Below are 21,863 nucleotides of genomic sequence, written 5' to 3'. Positions count from 1 at the left end.
ACTCTACCACTGAACTGTACCCCAAGCCCAGGCTTTTGTCTTGTCCCCACCAGATATGTCAGAGAGAATACGTTTTTTTCTTTCCTTCCACCACCATTATGTTGATCTGAAGACAGAGAGGGCAGGATTTGTCACTCCCTAACTTCCTGGCATTCAGATGCTGCCCAGATATCTGTGTTGATTTCCCCATCTTAGACCCCTAGAGAGATGATCCCACTGGCTGGAAGTTTGCTTTCTGGTTCTCATGGGCACTTTTCTGGCTCTCTTGCAGTATAGCGTAAGCACTGTCCACCTGCGAAGGGCGCCCCTCAAGGATCCAGACGCACTCCTGGGCATGTGGCGGGCACTGAGCCGAGCGGAAGGCGGCCACGCTCGGATAAAGGCCAGTGGTGGAATTTTTCATTTTCCTTTCAACTGTGGTTTTGTGGAGTTTACCAACCTCCATGAGAAATAGGGGGCTTCTCCAGAACACTATATGCAACTCAGTCCTCCAAAAAATCTCTGTTGACAGTTCATCCTAATAGTTGACTGTCAAGGCACTGCTAAGTCTTTGACTCTAATAGACTCTTAAGACCAGTGTGTTTCTTAATTAATCTTTATCCTCCCTGGATTTTTCCCTTTTCAGCCAAGGTTTAGACAGATAATGTTTTGCCATGTGGGGTAAAAGGAGAGAAAGAGGAGCAAGGATAACAAGAGAGAAGAGTAAGGGGCTGGGGATGTGGCTCAAGCCGTAGCGCACTCGCCTGGCCTGCGTGCGGCCCGGGTTCGATCCTCAGCACCACATATAAACAAAGATGTTGTGTCCGCCAAAAACTAAAAAATAAATATTAAAATTCTCTCTCTCTCTCTCTCTCTCTCTCTCTCTGTGTCTCTCTCTCTCTCTGTCTAAAAAAAAAAAAGAGAGAGAGAGAGAGAGAGAGAGAAGAGTAAAAGACTGGAAAATAAATCCAGTGTGGAGAATGAGACTAGAAAATGAAAGAGGGCAAAGGATTTCTTAGAGAGGAAGTCAGAGGATAGATACCCTTTTGGTTTGAAATAAAATGATAATTGAGAACCTAAAGTTAGAGTAAAAATCCAGAATAACCAAATAGTCTTTTTCAGCTAGGAAACAGGAACTAGAGAAATTAAATTTCCTTAAAAAAATAGCTTTAGAAAGCTAATTTCATATAGCCCTCTTGTGAATGTCCCCTTTGGTTTAACTTTATGGTTTGGATCTTAGTTCGATCTTAATTGATCCTTTCTAATGCCCCACTCCAAGAAAAATTAAACAGCTATGTATATCTGTGTCTCTTGTATTTTCCCTGCCTTAATCATCTCAAGAGTTTTTTTTTTTTTTTTCCCTAAAGAAATTATGTTAAGAAGCTGGGGTTGTGGCTCAGAGGTAGCGCACTCACCTAGCATACGTGAAGCGCTAGGTTCGATCCTCAGCACCATATAAAAATGAAGATATTGTGTCTACCTATAACTTAAAAAAGAAGTTATGTTAAAGACACTAATCAATAAAACTAGAAATCCCTCAACACATAAATAAACACACATACACAATAGTACTTTTTTTCAGATATACTTAGTTGTATTTATTAAAAAAATATTGTAGAGTCTCTTTTTAAGTGAAAATCTTTTTTTATTTTTTATGACTTAACAGATAAAAAAATAGGAATAACTCTGTGGATCAGATTTAAAACATGGTATAGAGCTTCAGGATATTTTTCTTGTGTTTTCCTTCTTTGAAATACTCTGATAGCAGAGTTCACAAACAGAATAACACCACTATCACTCCTTGGAAACAGTTCTTCATTAGCTTTATATAATTAAAATTTTGTGAGTGTGCCACTCTTCTGTGGTAACTGATGTCCCTGTATTTATTTTCTTTCTTTTTTGAGGGGGTTGAGGCAGGTACCAGGGATTGAACCCAGGGGCACTTTACCACTGGGCCACATCCCCAGCCCTTTTTTATGTTTTACTTAAAGACAGGGTCTTGGGAGTTGCCTTGGGCCTTGCTAATTGCTGAGGCTAAGTTTGAACTCTTGATCCTCCTGTCTCAGCCTCCCAAGCCACTAGGATTACAAGCATGTGCTACCATGCCCAGCTGTCCCTGTATTTCTATGGATATATGGTCTAGGCAGAATAAATCACATTAAATAATTTGTTTCCCCTCTTAAGTCCCCCTATAGCTTAATACAAATGAATTCTTTTTCTTTGAATTTTGGGATTACCATTTTTTAAACTCTGGAAACCTGTAGAGAAGAAAATGTAGATAATCTATTTTCTGTGTGTGTGTGTGTGTGTATGTGTGTGTGTGTGTATGTGTATGATTGAACACACACAAGGGATTGAACCCAGGGTCACTTTTGCCACCGAACTATGTCCTAGTCCTTTTTCTTTTCAATTTCAAGACAACGTCTTGGTAAATTGCTGAAGTTGGCCTTGAATTTTTAATCCTCCTGTCTTGGTTTCCTGAATTGCTAGGATTATAGGCATGCACTACTGCGCCTGGTTTACTCTGTTCATTTTATCTTAAAATTTGTTGTAATTATCAGTGATGATATTCTTCAAAGATTTTTTTTTTTTTCCCAGTCAGGCTTTTAAGCAGACATTCATGTTATTTGAACTTTCAAGCTTCTTTCTTATATAAAGAAAATAAACTTTTGGAGAAAAGTCATCTTAAACTACTTGTAGGTACAGACTTGTAATTGACTTAGGCTTCTGGCCCCGATGTGGGTCTTAATCTTCTGATGTTCTCTTATTCTCACATCCTTCACAGTCTCAAGAGGTGTGAGAACAAAATGGTTAGTGAAATTTGTCGTGTGTGTGGTCTTTGATAGATACCAGACATGATTAATTTATGACTTTATTAAAGAAATCCCAACTCTGTAATCATCACCAAACTTCTGCCTTCCTCTGGTAGCACTAAAATAGACTTATGTATTAGGATAGATTAAGTATTTCTGAATTTCTTACATGGAAAAACTATATTCATGCAAAGTTTTTCTTCTGCAAGAGCAATTAGACTTGAAGTTCTCTGGTTGCTGACAAAGGGAGCCCAAGCTGAGACAGAATCTATGTGTAAAGTTTGCCTGGTCTTCATGTGGCAGACCCAACCTTGCCAAGTAATGAAAGTGAACAGTACCAGTAATAACATTATGTACTCCCTGATATGAAATACTGAGAGTAGCATTATTTTCTGATATTCTTGCCAGAAATGTATAATCTTAATCTAAATATGAGGAAACTTCAGTTAAACCCAAATTGAGACAACTTTCTACAAAGTAATTAATTGAAAGTGTCTGGGTTATAAGGAACAAAGAAGAAAATGGGGAAGTGTTGCACTCTTTGAGGAAATTTAGGAGACATTAACAACCAAACACAATGTGGGATTCTGGAATTTGAAGTTTGTATAAAGTCTAGTTTAGTTAATAGTATTGTACCCGTATTAGTTTCCTAGGTTTTAATCATTGATCCACAGGTAGATAAGGGGCTTATTGGTGGAGAATATTAATGAACTATCCATGAACTTGTGTGTGTTACCTTTTAGCTTTTTGTGAATCTAAAATTATTTCAAAATAAAACACTTTAAAAAATATGGGCATAAATAACTGAGTAGTTTTTTTGTTGTTGTTAGATTGTTTGGGTTTTTTTGGTGGTGGTGGGTTTTTTTGTTTTTGTTTTTGTTTTTGGCAGTGTTTTGGGATTGAACCCAGGGTCTTGTGCATGTGAGGCAGGCACTCTACCAACTGAGCTACATTCCTAGCCCAACTGAGTAGTTTTAACCTGATTCCTTAATAAGATTTTGAACATGAAACATTGTGTCTAATAATTTTCTTTTTTGTTGTTGTTTTTGTACTACTGAGCCATATCCCCAGCTCTTTTTATTTTTATTTAGAGACAGGGTCTTGCTGAGTTGCTTAGGGCCTCACTTAATTGCTGAGGCTGGTCTCAAACTTGGCAGTCCTTCTGCCTCAGCTTCCCAAATTACTGAGATTACAGACCTGTGGCCACTAGGGCTGGCTAATAACTCTTTTTGGTACCAGGAATTGAATTCAGGGGCACTCAACCACTGAACCACATCCCCAGCACTGTTTTTTTGTTTTATTTAGAGATAGGGTCTCTCTGACAGGGTCTACTTCACCATTGCTGAGGCTGGCTTTAAATTCAGGATCCTCCTGCCTCGGCCTCCCAAGCTGCTGGGATCCCAGGCATACGCCACCACACCGGCTAACTCTTTTTTGATGTTAAGCTTTTCTTTGGAATAAATGCCCTTTGGATGACTATTCCAGTAGAATCCAGCTATTGAACTTTACATGAAAAGTAACTTTAGTTATACATAGGAAAGTCAAACAATGTACTAGTGGTGGGCAATAAAAATAATAGCAAGATAACTTTTTCTTCAAGTTTTTATTATGTGTTAAGTATTGTGCTAAATATTTTACATGCATGGTCTCATTCAATTCTCACAGAATTGCTTGATATATGTATATAAAGAGAGAAAGAAACTTTTTTTTTTTTTTTTTTTTTGGTACCAGGATTGGACCCAGAGGCATTCTACCACTAAGCTATACCCATAGCCTTTTATTTTTATTTTGAGATAGGCTTTTGCTAAGTTGCTGAGGCTGGCTTTAAATTTATAATCCTCTTGCCTCAGCCTCCCATGTTACTGGGATTACAGTGTGCACCACTGTACCCAGCTAGATACCATTATTCTTAATTTGTGGATAAGCAAACTGAGGACAAACACGGTAGCTTCAGGATTTGAACCTAAACTTGCCAAAATCCAGAGCTTATACTCTTAACTACACTAATCTATATCTTCCTCCAAATTAGAGGTAACAGCAGACTGCTTTTTCCCATTTGATGGCAGCCATAGATTAATATATCCAATCTAGCCCAGTGCTGTCCAATAGAAATATAAGGCAAATGTGAAATTTTAAATTTCCTAGTAACTATATTAAAATCGATAAAAAGAAACAGATAAACTTAATTCTTCATACTATGTTCATTTAACCTGGTGTATGCAAAGTATTATTTCAGTATATAATCAATATAAAAATTATTAAGGTATTTTGCTTTTATTTTTATGCTGAGTTTGGAATCTCGTGTGTATTTTTACATTTACAGCCATCTCAGTTCTCACCAGCCACCATTTCAAGTACTTAACCTTTATGACTGATGGATACTATATTGGATAGTGCAGTCCTAGATTGTGAGATGTGGAAATTATGATGTGCTCTTTATATTACATTCTTCTTCCTCTTTTCATAAATAAATATTTGATAGTTTATTCCTTTTGCAGTGTAAATTAGATCTATATTTTGGTTTGGAGTAAAAGTTGTTTAGAGCCTCTCAATATGCAGTTCAAGATTATTGTTTACATACTTATTAGAAACTTCATTTGCAGCACTTGTATTTTTAGGACTAAGCTCTTGATGCCAGGTTTTCTTGGACTTGATAATGTATTGGTAGAATATATCTGGACATGGGCTGATGTTGTGGCTCAGCAGTAGAGTACTCACCTAGCAGGTGCAAGGCCCTGGGTTCAGTCCTCAGCACTACATAAATAAATAAATAAATAAAGGTATTGCATCTGACTACAGCTAAAAAAACTTTTTTAAATTATAAAAAGAATATATCTGGACAACTCCTGAAAGCTCACCTTTTAAGTTGGTGGGGTTAGAAAATTACAGTTTTCAATTAGCTACTACATTCCTTGACAAGAGAAAAATGTTATGGTTTTGAAAAGGAAGATAACTAGAAGAGTCAGTTATAGTGGTACATGCCTGTAACCCCAACGACTCAGGAGACTGAAGCAGGAGGAGAACAAGTTTGAGACCAGCCTCAACATCATAGTGAGACCCTGTATCAAATTTAAAAGGAATGGAGATGTAGCTCCGTAGTAAAGTGCTCCTGGGTTCAGTCCCTTGTGCCTGAGGGCAGGGTAGGGGGAAATAGCTAGATTTTACTGTGCAATAATTGGAATAAATGAAAAGGTACTAGAACTTTAAATTGTAACAAACCATGACCTACAGGCCAACTTGTTTCTCTTATTTGAAGCAATCAGTCTTAGCAATTATCAGCACTTTCAGAAGCAATGGATCAAGTTTCTTGCTGAAATCTTTCTTATTGGTACCACTGTTAGAGCTTGGTAAATTGCTGTGGCTTTCTTGGATGTTCTTAGACTCAAACTAAAGTTTTCTCTTTCAGAATTTGGTGTTCACTTGGCAGAGCTGACTGTAGATCCCCAGGGAGCACTGGCAATCCGTCAGGTGAGTCCAGACTGAAATGATTTACAAGTAACATCCTTTACTTGGTAATGAAACTTTCTTATGGGAAAGAGAAAGAATAAGGCCAATTTAAATAATCTATGATTTAGATTTAGATATGATTCAAATGTATAAAGCCATATATATGATATATATGAAAAGTCTTTTTCTTAATGCACTTCTTGGCTTATTCTCTTCACAGCTAGCATCAGTCATCTTGAAACAATACGTGGAAACTCACTGGTGTGCCCAATCAGAAAAGTTTAGGCCTCCTGAAACTACAGAAAGGGTAAGAACAGTTACTTGAGTAGTCTGTAGACAGATATTTGAGTAGCCATCATAAGAGATTGTCAACATTCGTTGACAACATGGAGTGATCAAAAGACTTAAGTAGAAAAGGAGATTGGTGGCTGACAGGGGGGGGGCCACAAAGCTGTAGATAAGAGAACTCAGGTATCAGGCTGGCCTATGTTCAAATGCCAGTTTTGCCCTTTACAATCTGTGAGATAATTGGAAACATACTTAACTACTAAGCCTCAATTTACTAAATCTCTAAAATTAGAATTATAATGCCAATTTCAGAGAGCTTGAAAATAAAATAATGTTTCTGCTTTGTGTAGTGCTCTGCAAATATTCTGTGCCCCCAAAAGTATTGAGATACAAATTGTAGAGACACAAAGGCTGCTGGAATCTTCTGCAGTTATAGTAATGTTTTTCTATCTGTGATGTCCAACATAAGGGCTACTTAGCTACTGAGCACTTCAAATATGGCTGACAGGTGTGGTGGCACAGGCCTATAATCCCAGCAACTTGAGAGGCTGAGGCAGGAGGATCACAAGTATGATTCCAGGCTGGGCAACTTAGTGAGACCCTGTGTCGAAAGAAAAAAAAGAGGGATGGGGATATAGCTCAGTGATAGAGCTATATCCCCAGGATATGATCCTGGGTTCAATCCCCAGGATCATAAATAAATAAATAAAACAAAATTAAATACTTCCTACTTGAAGTGAAAAATTGAATTTTTAATTTTATTTAATTTTAATTGAAATGGCCACATGTAGCTAATGGCTACTATAATGGACACCATAAGTTTAGAAATCACAGGTGAACTCTCTGAATGAATTATTTGTCAAGTTTACGTGTTGGAGTTTTCTACAGCTATGCAGTTTTTATATTTTTTTCTAACATAGTTCCAAACTGGACTGGGCTCTGCTGATCACCTATAACCTGATCTAATGGCAAGTGGACTTTCCTCCTCTACAGGCAAAAATTGTTATCCGGGAGCTATTGCCCAATGGGTTGAGAGAATCGATAAGCAAAGTGCGCTCCAGTGTGGCCTATGCAGTGTCAGCCATTGCTCACTGGGACTGGCCGGAAGCCTGGCCCCAACTCTTCAACCTGCTCATGGAGATGTTGGTGAGCGGAGACTTAAATGCCGTCCATGGAGCCATGCGTGTGCTGACAGGTACCAAAAGCCTTTTCCTGGTATTGGTACTTGGATTCCAAGTGACAGGAACACTTACAAGAAGCTATATGATAGAGTAGCCAAGATTAGAAGAATTTGCTACAAACGCTACTTCTTTCTTCTAGTTTTTTATGAGTGCTATTCCTTTCCTAGTTTTTATTTCTACATCTACCCTCCAGCTCCATTGGTTCTTTCTAGAGAATTAAGTTGGCATAGTACTACTTCTACTACCAAACCTTACCACTTAAGGATACAGAAAGCTGGAGGTATAGCTCAGTAGTAGAACACTTGCCTACTATGCACAAGGACCTGAGTTTGAAACCCGCCAGAAAGGATACAGAAATAGCATGGTGATTAAGCAGTCAGATTTGAGGTGCATATTCTGGCTTCACCTTGACTTTTACTCTTCACATGGCATGTAGCTTCTTTGAACCTGAGTCTCCTTGTATATAAAATTAAGAGGCTAATAGTGTCTATCTGAAGGAGCATTTAGTAGTTTAAATGAACTAATCTTTGTAAATTGTCTAGCACAATAACCAACATGTGGTAAGCACTCAGCAAGTTTTAGTCATTATGATTTATCATTATTAATATATATTATTTTCCATTTAGCCAATTGTATATTCTCAATTGATTAACTTCATTTTTATAGTGATAATGTGGAAAACAATCAGGTAAAAGTGAACTCAAGGGCTTATGTTTTATTGCTTAGTGCAGCCAAGACAAAGTTAAGAATAGTCAAATAGGGCCAGGGATGTGGTTTAGTGATAGAACTTTTTGCCTAGCATGTGTGAGGCCTCAGATTGATCCCCAGCACTACCAAAAGAAGAGAAGAAAAAAAAAAAAAAAAAGACATGTCAAATCGGATTTTCTTATAGAAATTTAAGAAAATTTTTTTAAATGTGTCTATATAATCCTGTCATTTAGCCATTTCAGAGAGTATGTAATCTTTAGTCTCTTCCCTTTTTTCTTTCTAAGAGGTTGATCTTCAGCTTTTACTCCAGGGAGATTTGGTGGCTATCTCTCTGATTAATCTGTCAGTTCCTCCCAGAACCTACTTTCATATATCCTAAGGTGTGGCCCAAGTTTCTCAATCTTTTGCAATTTCTACACTGCTTCCAGTTTACTAAATGAAGTCACTTGGAAATCTTTAAAGAAATTCTTATCACCATCTTGTACTCATCTGTTAGAAATCGTCCTTCCCCTATTCTACAAGTTAGTAGAAATCCCATCTATATCTTATCTGTTTCTCTGTGACTTGCCAACTTACCTGAAATGTATTCTTACCTGGTTATAATTGCCAGATTCACCCTTTGAATCTCAGTTTAGCAAATGGCATCTAAGCTGAATTTTACTATTTCATGTGATATTAATGGTAGATAATATCAATTCCATATCAAAGGCAAATCTATTTCAAAACTCCCTCTTCTCATGCTCCAGCTGCCTTCCCCCTCCCCTTCTTTCTTTGTTGAGAAAGGGGAAGGGAAAAAAATTGCCATGTTGCCCAGGCTGGCATTAAACTGATGATCCTCCTGCCTCAATGTCCCTAATAGCTATAATTATAGGCCTGTGCCACCCCCACCACTGGCTTCCAGCTGCCTTTTTGAACTACCCATTATATTCTTATTGATTGCTTGCAACAAAGCTTTAGATTTTAGCTCAAATACAAAACAGACTTACCAAAAAGATCAAAATGTTCCTTGCTCAGATTTTTACTTCCCTTATTTCCCATGCTGGTCCTTTATAATTCATTATTCAGGTGACTTCTCACACTCCTCCTCATGGAATTAGACTTTTTTTTAAATCAATGAACCTTTATTTTATTTATTTATATGTGGTGCTGAGAATCTAACCCAGTGCCTCACACATGCTAGGCAAGCACTCTGCCACTGAGCCACAGTGGCAGACTTTCAGGATTCTTTATTTACAACATCAGGTTATCAGTTAATATATATATATATTTTTCTACCATGGAAAGGAAGACTGTTCCCTTCTAATTTTCCATCATAAATTTCAGCTTCTGACAGACCCAAAGAAAAAGGATGGTTTTACATTTATCCTGATTGGAATGCTGAAGAGCCCTTCTTGTACTTTACTAAGGAAATTACTGTACAGTGAGATCACTTTTCTGTCGGCCAAGGGAAAGAACTGGTAGGGAAATTTTTATACTTTTGAAATGGAGTCATCAGACATGGAATGGATTGCAGCCAATCTTCATTCCCAAATCAGTGCTCCAAATATTTGCAAAAGAGGGTAGACTGTATAAATTCCAACAGCAGAAACTCAGGCATGCATAAAGATAGAAGGACATTAGTATATGGATAGAGAATGGGACTGATTCTCTCAGGATGTTTGTTTCTTGTTATTGGTACTGTTTGGTTTAGGTTTGGTTTGGGTTTTTTTGAGGTGGGGTCTTGCTCTGTTTCCCTGTTCTCAAGCAATCCTCCTCCTTTAGCCTTACAAGTAGGTGGAACTACAAACACATGCCACTGTGCCCAGCTTCTCCAGTGTGTACCTGACTCCCTTTAATGAGGCTTCTCAATAATTTATCCATTTATGAAAGAGAATTAACTTCAGGTGCAGTGGTACACACTTATAATCTCAGCTACTCAGGGAGCCAAGTTAGAAGAATCTTACGTTCTAGCCCCATCTGTGGAACAAGTGAAAACTTGTCTCAAAATACAAAGGACTGGAGGTCTAGGGCTGTAGCTCAGTGGTAGAACACTTGCCTACCACATGTGAGGCACTGGGTTTGGTCCTTAGCACCACATGGAAAATAAATATATAAAGGTATTGTGTCAACTATATATATATATATGATGTATCTCGAGTGTATAGCACCCGTGGGTTCAATCATAGTACCACCAAAAAAGTAGGAAGAGAACTAAGTTTTATGGTTTGAAGGAAATGCAAACATATTGGCAAAGAATTGAAATATTTGATCAACAAACTAAAACGTTTTCTTTAGTCTCAAGTAAGTTTGGAAATCGAGGTGTTGTTGGTGTCCCAGAGTTTTCCTGACTTGCTGAATGACCTCAGAAAAAAAATATTTTTAACTTAAATCTATAAAGTATAAATAAATTGAGACTACTGGGAGAGAAAAAATGTAGTAAGTCACTTTATTAGTAGGATTAAGTTGTACTACATTTTTCATAAAGCTTATTAGTGTGTATATGTTGTACTGGGGATTGAACCCGGGGGTGCTCTATCACTGAGCTATATCCCTCGCCCCTTTTTCTTTTTTATTTTGAGGCAGGGTCTCACTAAATTACCTGAACTGGCTTCTCAAATGTTTTCCAAATATTAGCTTCATTTTAATAGTAATAATTTGGAAAATCATCAGATAAAGTGAACGTTTATTGGAACTCAAGGGCTTATATTTTATTATACCACTTAGTAACATGAAATCCAGGGTCCTTTATGCTGTCTTAGTGCATTGTGTATGTTATATTTTTTTGGTTTTTGTTTTTCAAAGTAAAGAAAAAGCTGACTCATACTTCCCTTACCTTCTTCAAGTCTTATTCTACTATATGTTTTAAAAGAATGGAGTTGAAGCCTAGTAAATCTGAACATACTTTATTATGTGCATCAGAACAACTTGCCAAGGGAAAAAACTAAAAAGAGAAACAAAGAGACCTCAAAGTGCACCTGAATGTTGACAGGTGGACACAAACTACTACAGAATTTTCTGGTTGACTTCATAAAGACTTTTATGCAGTTCTCTTTCAGATTTCCTTTTAGTATTTATATTAAGGTTTCCTTCTTAATCTCATTTTCCTTAAGGCCATATTGTTCTTTCTTCTTCTTTTAACAAATAATCAGTAATTCTCGATGCTTTTCTTCCCTAGTTAAGGCCACCAGGCCAATGTCCTTATTTGTGTGCTGACTAGGAACAGCTATCTGGAAACAGTTTGGAAATTTCCACACTTAATATCTTTATGAGCAGTTAATTTTTTTTTTTACAGTACTTTTTTCTTTATAGAGTTCACTCGAGAGGTGACAGACACACAAATGCCACTGGTTGCTCCTGTCATTCTTCCAGAGATGTATAAGATCTTCACCATGGCTGAGGTATGAAATCTCAGCTTCATGATTTCAGAAAAAAAGGGCTGTTCAGGCTCTGGTCAGCTCTGCCTCTCAGATGGAAGTTTATGGTGTATTTCATTGATATACCTGAAGACTGGAACTGACAACCATCTGGATCAGAATCTAGATTAACCATAGACTTTTCACTCACAACTACAAGGGTAGACTTTTGATAAAACAATGAAATCACTGAAATATATCTTTATATAGCTCATTTCTAAGTATTTAGTATCTTTATTGATACCTCCCATTGAGGTATTCTACCTAAGCTTGCCTACCTCAGCTAAGGACTTAGAAGTAGTCTTATAACTTCACTGCATAAATAGGTCCTTAGTGTACTCAGGGTGTGTGTGTGTGTGTGTGTGTGTGTGTTTGATCAATGTGTATATGAATGGTAACTCATTCACAGGAAGATTGAATGCCTAGTGTATAATGTTTTAACCCTGTCCTCCTGCCCTCAACCACAGTGTGCATATTAACACACTGAGGACTAAGGATGTAGCTCAGTTGATAGAGCATGTGCCAGGCTCTGGGCTCAATCCCCTAGCACCACTAAAAACCAAAAAAAAAAAACAAAGAGGGGCTGGTGCTGGGGCTCAGCGGAGAGCACTTGCCTGGCATGTGTGAGGCACTGGCTTCGATTCTCAGCACCACATTAAATATATAAATAAAATAAAGATCTATCAACAACTAAAAAATATTTATTTTTTTTAAAAAGGAAAAAGAAATACTTTGGTGGGGCTTGATAAATTGTGTCATAAAAATGTATTAAGAATTGTAATGCAAAAAAAGAGAGCTCATGTATAATGGCATAATTTGATGTGAACATACTTTTATACAGAGTTACAAAAAATTGTGCTGTGAATGGATAATTATGAGTGTAATGCAATCCACTATTGTCATGTATGTAAGAAATAAATAAATTTTAAAAGAGAAAGAAAGAAATACATTGGTGGGGCTTGGATTGTGGCTCAGTGGTCGAGTGCTCGCCTGGCATGCATGAGGCGCTGGGTTCAATCCTCAGCACCACATCGTGTCCACCTAAAACTAAAAAATAAATATATATTAAAAAAAAGAAATATATTGGCCATGTTAGGATTTTAAAATTATACGGCTTGATATTTTTAACCAGATCAGTCCACAGAGGCTTACATAAAATGTTAATTATAATAAGTTCTAACATTATGATTCTTAATTGTAAATGTCTGTCTCAGATATGAACAATAATATTTCCTATCTGTCCAGGGGATCCAATCTGATGTAAGGATTGATAGTTTTACTTCTAGTCATGGGTTCACACCTCATTACATTCCAATCTCATGTCTGTGCCATAACTGCTTTCCCAGGTATATGGTATTCGAACCCGTTCCCGAGCTGTGGAGATTTTTACCACTTGTGCCCATATGATCTGTAACATGGAGGAGCTAGAAAAGGTAAGTGAGCCTTTGGTAAATAACATATTTCATGCTTATGTTTAAGTTTTTATTAATCCATTATGTCCCATCATCCTATATGTAGGATACCTATAAAAACTTAAATTGAGCGATTTAATATGTGTTCTATTTATAGGATGATAGAACATAATTAGTTAATGCCCTTCAAAGCAGTGTCTCATTTCATGATACCAGAATTAGAAAGCACACTAACCAATTTGCTAGATAGATTTAACATTTGAATTAAATTTTTAAATTTATAGATTAGTTTCCTTTTGTTTCAGTCTTATTTCTTTAAATACTTTACCCTATATCCTTTTCATATTAGAGATATCCTAGAACTTTTCTACATTTAATGATCCTCTTATGAAGCAAAGCTAGCTGATAAATACTGATCAAGAGAATTCAAGAAGCAGTTATGGGGCTAGGGTTGTAGCTCAGTGGTAGAATATTTGCCAAGCATGTATGAGGCACTGGGATTAGTCCTCAGCACCACATAAAAATAAATAAAGATATTGTGTCCATCTACAACTAAAAATATCTTTTTAAAAAGCACTAGTTCAAAATACATTGTACTGGGCTGGGGATGTGGCTCAAGCTGTAGCGTGCTCGCCTGGCATGCGTGCGGCCCGGGTTCGATCCTCAGCACCACATACAAAGATGTTATGTCCACCGAAAACTAAAAAATAAATATTAAAATCTCCCCTGCCTCTCTAAAAAAAAAATCAAAATACATTGTACTGTCATATATAACTAAAAAGAACAAAAATTTTTTTTAAAAAAGAAGCTGTTATGAAAAGGTGGTCTTATATAATAGCTTTTAGTAGGGATGTGAGGAAGAACTACAAGTAGTAGTTAAGAAAACATGAAATACTGAAAAACAACCTCCAATGACTTGATACCTATACCTTTCTAATTAGTGGTACTGGGGATCAAATCCAGGGGTGCTGTACCATTGAGCTATACACACAGCCCTTTTATTTTTTATTTTGAGACAGGGTCTCACTGAGTTGCCTAGCCTGGCCTCAAACTTACAATCCTCCTTCCTCAGCCTAACTAGAGCTTTAGATACCTTAAGTCTCCCTTTGTGATGTGGTTATTGATACCATCCATAAGAGGTTTGTCAGCATTGATTTTGATTTTTGTTATCAGGGTGCAGCCAAAGTTCTGATCTTTCCAGTGGTGCAGCAGTTCACAGAGGCCTTTGTTCAGGCCCTCCAGATACCAGATGGCCCCACATCAGACAGTGGGTTTAAGATGGAGGTCCTAAAGGTAAACATTTACTGCCTATGAGATTTGGAGCTTGATAGTCTGAAATCATTGATTTCTCCTATGTCACTCTTGGGTGTTTTCTCTTAACTTCAGGCAGTGACAGCCCTGGTGAAAAACTTCCCAAAACACATGGTGTCCTCCATGCAGCAGATTCTGCCTATTGTTTGGAACACCCTAACTGAGAGTGCAGCTTTATATCCTTTCCTGAAAGTTTAAGGAACCCACTACCACCTATAGTTGGGAATCTAGCCTTGGGTCTCATATTCATGGGGCTCTACTTTTAAGTGTCCACTCCTAGTGTTGGAATATACAGCATTCTCTTGTAGAATATATGTAAAGCAGACTCCAAATTCTATTTCTTTACTCTTCATCATACTTATGTGAGGACTGAAGTGAATTACACAGAGGAAGTAGAAGATCCCGTGGATTCTGATGGTATGTAGTTTATTTGATCTTGACAGAAATATCAGTTATTGAGAAAAGGGATCTGGAAAAAGAAAAAAGTCAGAGAAAGAAAAAAGCAGTAACTTAGAAGCTTCACTCTTCTAAGTGAGTTTTCTAATAGAGTTTCCTTTCAGTTTTTAGATGTGAAGAATTGAAAATTGACAATCTTTAATCTGTTCTTCATAGGCATTTGCAAAAATCATATAAAGTCATAGAATTTCTGAGTTTGGAAGAGATACCTTAAAAGTCATTTAATCCAGCTGCTTCTGGTGTTTTGTTTAGTTTAATTTTGAAGTCCAGATGATGATATTTTCATTTCTGTTTTAATATTTGATTCATCGAGGGCTGGGGAGGTGGCTTGGGCGGTAGCGCGCTCGCCTGGCATGCGTGCGGCCCGGGTTGGATCCTCAGCACCACATACAAAGAAAGATGTTGTGTCCACCGAAAACTAAAAAATAAATATTAAAAAAAAAATTTTTTTAAATATTTGATTCACCAGTATTTTTTACTTGAAAAACCAAAGGATATTTGATATCCTCAAAGTTCTTTGACTCTTTAGCCTCTTCTACCAATTCCCTTAGGAACTGGCAACTGCTTGCAATATTTCTTAATTTACAAAGATAATGTAGTTGATTTCCAGTGTATGTGCTTTTCTTTTGCTTTCTTATCACTAACTTCTTCTCTTGTGTATTTCCTATAGGTGAAGTCCTGGGCTTTGAAAATCTCGTCTTTAGTATTTTTGAATTTGTCCATGCCCTCCTAGAAAATAGCAAATTCAAAAGCACTGTTAAGAAAGCTTTGCCTGAGTTGATTTACTATATTATTCTATACATGCAAATCACTGAGGAGCAGGTAAATAATACTTGGAAGAAAGTTACCAGCAGGCATTTGGAAAGTGCAGCTTTTTGGTGAATGCAGGCCTTGATCAAGGAAATGCTTTCTTTCTAAAGATAGACACTAAGAGAATAACTTCATGTGAAGTTCTGGGAAAGTTTTGACATCATTTTATTGCCAAATCCTTGGGTATTGAGGAGTTTTTAATCAATTCCTATATTAGGTAATTGGGCTTTCTGAACACTTTTTGCATTAGGAAAATCTCTGTAAAAACCACTAAACTAAAGATCCTGGTATCTAGGAGAAACTGTTCTTTCAATATAAATAATAGAAAGTAGTAATCAGATTATTCACCTGTTGGTCTTTAAAACTGGGAGTTGGGGGGGAAGTATTGAAGAATAAGATAATACCTCTCATAGAAAACAGCACAAAAATTGACATGATTTTTATATTCAATATCCCATCAGACCTATTATATTCAAGAAACTGACTTATCAAAGAATAATAGCTAAGTGGCAATAACAGCAAGTAATCTCCCAAATTCTAAAATGAGATCTGGTAGAGAGCAGTAGCCATTGCTACAAACCTTGAATGTAAGAATTTGTTTCTCTTAAAAAAAGACTTTTTGAGGCTTATAATTTTGTTGAGTAATAGGCTAAAGTCTTCATATGTTTGTTGATGAAAAGAAGGAACATGTGAACCAGATTGGTAGCCCAACGAAAACATAATTTTATTATCTTTTCAGATTAAAGTGTGGACAGCCAACCCCCAGCAGTTTGTAGAAGATGAAGATGATGATACTTTCTCCTATACTGTTAGAATTGCAGCTCAAGACCTATTGCTGGTAAGAGAGTCACCTTGATACTTCAACCAAATAATCCTCCTCCGTCACTTGAGGGTTTCCTCCTCTTCCTAGACATCTAACCCAAGGTGAGCAGTACTGTTGAGCAGCTTTATCTCAGACATTTTTGTGAATACAAGAGAGCTTTTCAAATGAAGCTTGAGACTCAGAAATTCCAAAATTTTTTCTACTAGTTCTGATTCACCAGTAGATATTAGATATAAGAATTGTGCAGAGGATGCTGGGTGCAGTGACATATGCGAGTAATCCCAGCAACTCTGGAAGAGGCAGAAGCAGGAAGGTGGCAAGTTCAAGGCCAACCTAGGCACTTAGCAGGACCTTGTCCCAAAATAAAATAAAAGGGCTGAGATGTAACTCAATGATGAAGTGTCCCTGGGTTCAATCCCCGTACAAAAGAAAAAAAAAATTGTGTAGAGGATAACATGCTAAGTGAGTAAGAGTAGTCAAATAAGGAACATTATTTTACTTTAAGCTGCCTTTGTCAAGACTATAGTGTAATCCAGAGGTTGACAAACAAACAAACAAAAAATGCTGAGATGGACATCCAAACATCTGTTTATATTTCCTTCTACTCTACTGACTAAAAGTATGGAGTTCTCTCTAGACTGGAATACTATGAAGAAACTGCCACTTGCTTCCTATTAGGTAGGAGGTTTCTTGGTGAAATCTCTTTTTATAATTACTTCTTTTCTTTTTTTAGACAAGGTCTTACTAAGATGCCCAGGCTGGCCTCAAACTTGCAATCCTCCTGCCTCAGCATCCCAAGTTGCTGAGATTACAAGCATGTGCCACTACACTTAATATTTCTTAAGGCATCTATGAAGGATTATACTTTTTTTCAATTAATAGAGTAACCTTTCCATGATTAGGTTCCTAGAGAATAAATATCTCCTCCTTTGTCATCCAAAGCTGAATCTGTCATTCTTACTTTAGCTCTGCTGAACATAGCCTAAGGAAGCAACTAGTTAGGCTTAAAATGCATTGTAGAAAAATAAGTATTCTTAGCCAGGAATTCCTAGCCAAGTCACTGTAATCCCAGCAATCTGGAAGCTTAGCTAGGAGGGCCACAAGTTTGAGGCAGCCTCAGCAATTTAGCGATTCCCTAAACAACTTAGCAAGACTCTGTCTCAAGATTTAAGAAAAGGATCAGGGATATATAACTCAGTGGTTACTATGCTCCTGGGTTCAATCTCCAGTATCAAACAAACAAACAATATTCTTTTATTTCCATTAGAGACCCTTAAAACTAATGGAGTCACTTTTTTTGGTGTGGAGGACTGAACTCAGGGACACTTTACCACTGATCTACAATAAAGCCCCAGCCCAGGCCCCACACACACACACTTTTTTTTTTTTTTTTTTTTTTTTTGAAACAGGGTCTCACTCAATTGCCCAGCCTGACCTCAAACTTTCAAACCTCCTGCCTCAGTCTTCCAAGTTGCTGAAATTATAGGCATGCACCACTTTGCCCAGCTTGCAGTCACATTTTTAATACACCTAATCTGAGTTTAGTGTGTACATGTGAAAGAATTTGAACCATTCATTTCTAACAGTCCTGATTAAAGCAGTTTGCAGTTAAAATGCTTGGACTGCACACACAGATTTATTAGCCCTTCTCTTCTTTCTCTAGGCTGTGGCCACAGATTTCCAGAATGAGAGTGCAGCAGCTCTGGCTGCAGCAGCCACTAGGCATTTACAAGAAGCTGAGCAAACCAAAAGCAGTGGCACTGAGCACTGGTAAGAGCGAGCAGCAAACACGTAATTTAAGGACCTGTTTGGGGCCTCAGATCTAAGACAAACAAATCCTTGCTTTGAGTCATCTATTCTAAAGCAGTTCTTCCCAACCATAAAATAATTGGTTAAAATGCTTTTGGTTTTTTTATCCCTATTTAAATATCCTTGAAAGGAAGGGCTTTTATATTGTTTCTAACTGGGGGGTGGGGGGTCTGTCATTAAATTGCATTTTCTTTTCAGTATAATTTAATAACAGCATTTAGATTGGAAGGGCAGATAAATTGCCCTTTTGGGTCAGATTTTGCTGGAATGCCCTTTTCTGAATCTTCTTTCTCAAATATTTGTGGGTTTTAGCAGTTTGTTTTACCAGGCTCTGCTATTCCTCTCACAGGTGGAAGATCCATGAGGCCTGCATGCTTGCCTTAGGCTCAGTGAAGTCCATTATCACGGACAGTGTGAAAAATGGCAGGATCCATTTTGACATGCATGGGTTCCTAACCAATGTCATCCTTGCTGACCTCAACCTCTCAGGTATTTTCAATATGTCTAGGATTCTGAAAGCTCTTTAGACCTATCATCAATTCATTTATATTTTATTTAAATAGGTAGGCCAAGCATTTTTATGTCCTTTGGATGAAAATCTTTGCACCCTAGTTTGAACTAATTCATTCCCCTAAAATAGGCCAGAGACATGAGTTCAGGATTCACCTACTAAGGGACTAATTACCATTGCTTTTCCTCCCTTGAATTAGCTCTTCCATTCACTGCTGCTTTTCCTCCCAAATTAGCCCTTCCATTCATGGCTGCTTTTGGCATTTTTGAATGGAATGCAAATCTGGTTGTTATGCCTTCAGAACTCTGGCTTGAGTTCTGCTCTCATTAATAATAAGTCCCAAATGCGGGGCTGGGGTTGTAGCTCAGTCATGTAAAAATAAATAAATAAATAGGGGGCTGGGGCTGTAGCTCAGTGGTACAGCACCGCCTGCCTCGCACATGTGAGGCACTGGGTTCGATCCTCAGCAGCACATAAAAATAAATAAATAAAGATATTTTGTCCAGCTACAACTAAAGAAAGAAAGAAAAGTAAATAAAATAAAGGTATTGTGTCCGTCTACAACAAAAAATATTTAATAATGAGTCCAAAATGCCAGTCAGGCTCATTCTTCCTGTTTGTTACCTGTCATTTTTCTCAAACTATTTTCTTGGACTATATCTAGATAATTGGCATAGCCATTTGCTCCTTTCTCAATCCATCACTTGACTGTTGTTCATAGGATAGCACTGGGAATAGCTTACATAATTTGAAAACATTCCTCATTGTTATATTGTAGTTAATGAGGAGAGAACAACTCATATCTAATATATCATTGTATCCTAGAATGCCTTGCCATATAGTAAGCATTTTCCATGACTTAATTTAAATGAAAGTATCAGGATTTTTCAAACACATCAGCATAGTCAACATTTGAAAAAGGCTCGATATTTATCGTTTTGTGAATCCTGCCTATAGCTAAAAGATTTTCTATAATTAGCCAAACTTTTGGGTCTCAGAACCCCTTTATATACTGAAAAATTATCAGTCCCCAAGAGATTTTTGTGTGGGTTTTATTGATAACCCAAGGTCAAATTTTTTTCTGGTAATGTGGAAGCTAAACCACAATAAAGTGGGGAAGGGCAAGAATTCAGTAGATTAGACAAAGGGGATTAAAAGAAAGAGGAGGGATAGGAATAGGAAAGACAGTAGAATAAATCTAACATAACTTTCCTATGTACACATATGAAAATACTTAAATGAATCCTACCATCATGCCCGCCCACAAGAATGGGGTCCTAATTAAAATCCCATGCTTGAAGAATGGAGGATCTTTGGATTGGGCAAAAGGGAGGTTGGGGAGGGGTTTTAAGGGTAGGAAAGATGGTGTGAGGAGATGGACATCATTATCCTGGGTACATGTATGATTGCACAAATGGTGTATCTCTACACAGTACTCAACCAGAAAATTGAATTATTGCATTCCATTTGTGTATGATGAATTGAAATGCTTTCTGCTGTGGTGTACTACTAAGTAGACAAATAAAAGGATAATAATGAGGAAAACATTTTTTTGATACATCAAAAATTAAAACAGGGATGTTCTGCTTGTATACATTTCATCATTTGTCAGACCTATGATCTCACATATCATACAATCTATGGAAAACTTCACTGTACATTATAAAAGAATGACAGTGAAAAGGTAAATTAATGTTTAGTATTGCTGAAAAAAAATGTTTTTAACTTTAGGAGTTGCCAGGAGCTCCTCGTCTGTATTTTGAGAATTTCTGGTTGATAGTAAACAAAATATTATATAATTCTTTTACTAATTTCTTAGGATATTGTCAATAGCTCCTCTCAGTTATTTTTGTACGAGTAACTAAGTTAAGCCCTATAACAGGCTGAATAAGTATAGTCTTTTCAAGCAGTGATAATGGGCAGGAAGTTATAATCTTTGTACCAGTGATAGGAATCCAAACAAAATACACAACATGTAAGAAAGCTGAAGACAATCACAGTGGCTCAGAGACAGGATTATCTTGGCCCAAGAGAGAATACAAGAGAAATATGCCAGCTTGGTATAATATAAGTAAAGCACCAAAGTGGCAAAGTAAGATGTGAGTTGCTGGGAAGGATGTGTGCTTGAGTTTAGGAGGCATAAAGGGAGATGGTAGGGAGAATTGAATGCTATGCTGACTGAGGTGGTCTTATTTGGTGGACGGAATTTACTGGCAGGTTATAAATGGGAAAATGACCTGATTAGAACTATATAATGATACAGTGTTATAGTAGGAAGAAAATGGCAATGGAGAATGTATTTAGAAAATGAGTAGAGCAGGTAATAAATAGTGAGAGCTAGGGATGGGAACTAGAATGGTAAAGTCTTTTTTAAATTTCAGAATATTCAAGATCTACTTTGTCAATAGTGAGAAGTGAAACTGGGAAATTGATTCCGCAACATAGGTCACATATTTGCATTTACTTTATGAGATCATGCTTTTTCTTTCAAAGAAGTTGTGTATGTTATGTAGCATCCTGTTATTTGTGGGCATTCAAGGAGTGGAGTTGGGAGGCACAAGGGTATGTAACCCCAACTTTCATTGTCCAACCCATAATTGCTCTTTTTCCCAGTGTCTCCTTTCCTCCTGGGTCGGGCACTTTGGGCTGCCAGTCGGTTCACTGTTGCTATGTCTCCTGAACTGATCCAGCAGTTCCTACAAGCAACAGTTAGTGGTCTTCATGAGTCACAACCTCCATCAGTTCGAATTTCTGCTGTGAGAGCCATCTGGGGGTAAGTATACTACCCTAGGGTGAGGTTTCTGTTTGTTTGTTGTTTGTTTGTTTTGGTACTGGGAATTTAACCCAGGAGCACTTAATCACTGAGCCACATCCCCATGTCTTTTTATATTTTGAGACTTGTCTCACTGAATTGCTTAGGGCT

General features: G+C 37.3%; 1 protein-coding gene across 2 annotated transcripts in view; it reads left to right on the top strand.

The window, feature by feature from the left end:
* Positions 1–21,863, top strand: part of Ipo9 (importin 9) — a 49,449-nt gene that overhangs the window by 4,460 nt on the left and 23,126 nt on the right. For both annotated transcript variants that reach the window (XM_026397160.2, XM_026397159.2), the window contains exons 2-14: positions 6,199–6,260; positions 6,460–6,546; positions 7,521–7,722; positions 11,705–11,793; positions 13,155–13,241; positions 14,394–14,513; positions 14,607–14,707; positions 14,890–14,948; positions 15,658–15,809; positions 16,537–16,635; positions 18,284–18,390; positions 18,779–18,918; positions 21,554–21,713. In XM_026397160.2, coding sequence (XP_026252945.1) covers positions 6,199–6,260; positions 6,460–6,546; positions 7,521–7,722; positions 11,705–11,793; positions 13,155–13,241; positions 14,394–14,513; positions 14,607–14,707; positions 14,890–14,948; positions 15,658–15,809; positions 16,537–16,635; positions 18,284–18,390; positions 18,779–18,918; positions 21,554–21,713 — 1,465 coding nt within the window. The remainder of the gene's footprint in view (positions 1–6,198; positions 6,261–6,459; positions 6,547–7,520; positions 7,723–11,704; positions 11,794–13,154; positions 13,242–14,393; positions 14,514–14,606; positions 14,708–14,889; positions 14,949–15,657; positions 15,810–16,536; positions 16,636–18,283; positions 18,391–18,778; positions 18,919–21,553; positions 21,714–21,863) is intronic.

The sequence above is a fragment of the Urocitellus parryii genome, chromosome 9, assembly GCF_045843805.1.
Source record: "Urocitellus parryii isolate mUroPar1 chromosome 9, mUroPar1.hap1, whole genome shotgun sequence".
Lineage (NCBI taxonomy): Eukaryota > Metazoa > Chordata > Mammalia > Rodentia > Sciuridae > Urocitellus > Urocitellus parryii.
Note: the sequence above shows the minus strand (reverse complement) of the source record. Positions and strands in the feature narration are given on the sequence as shown.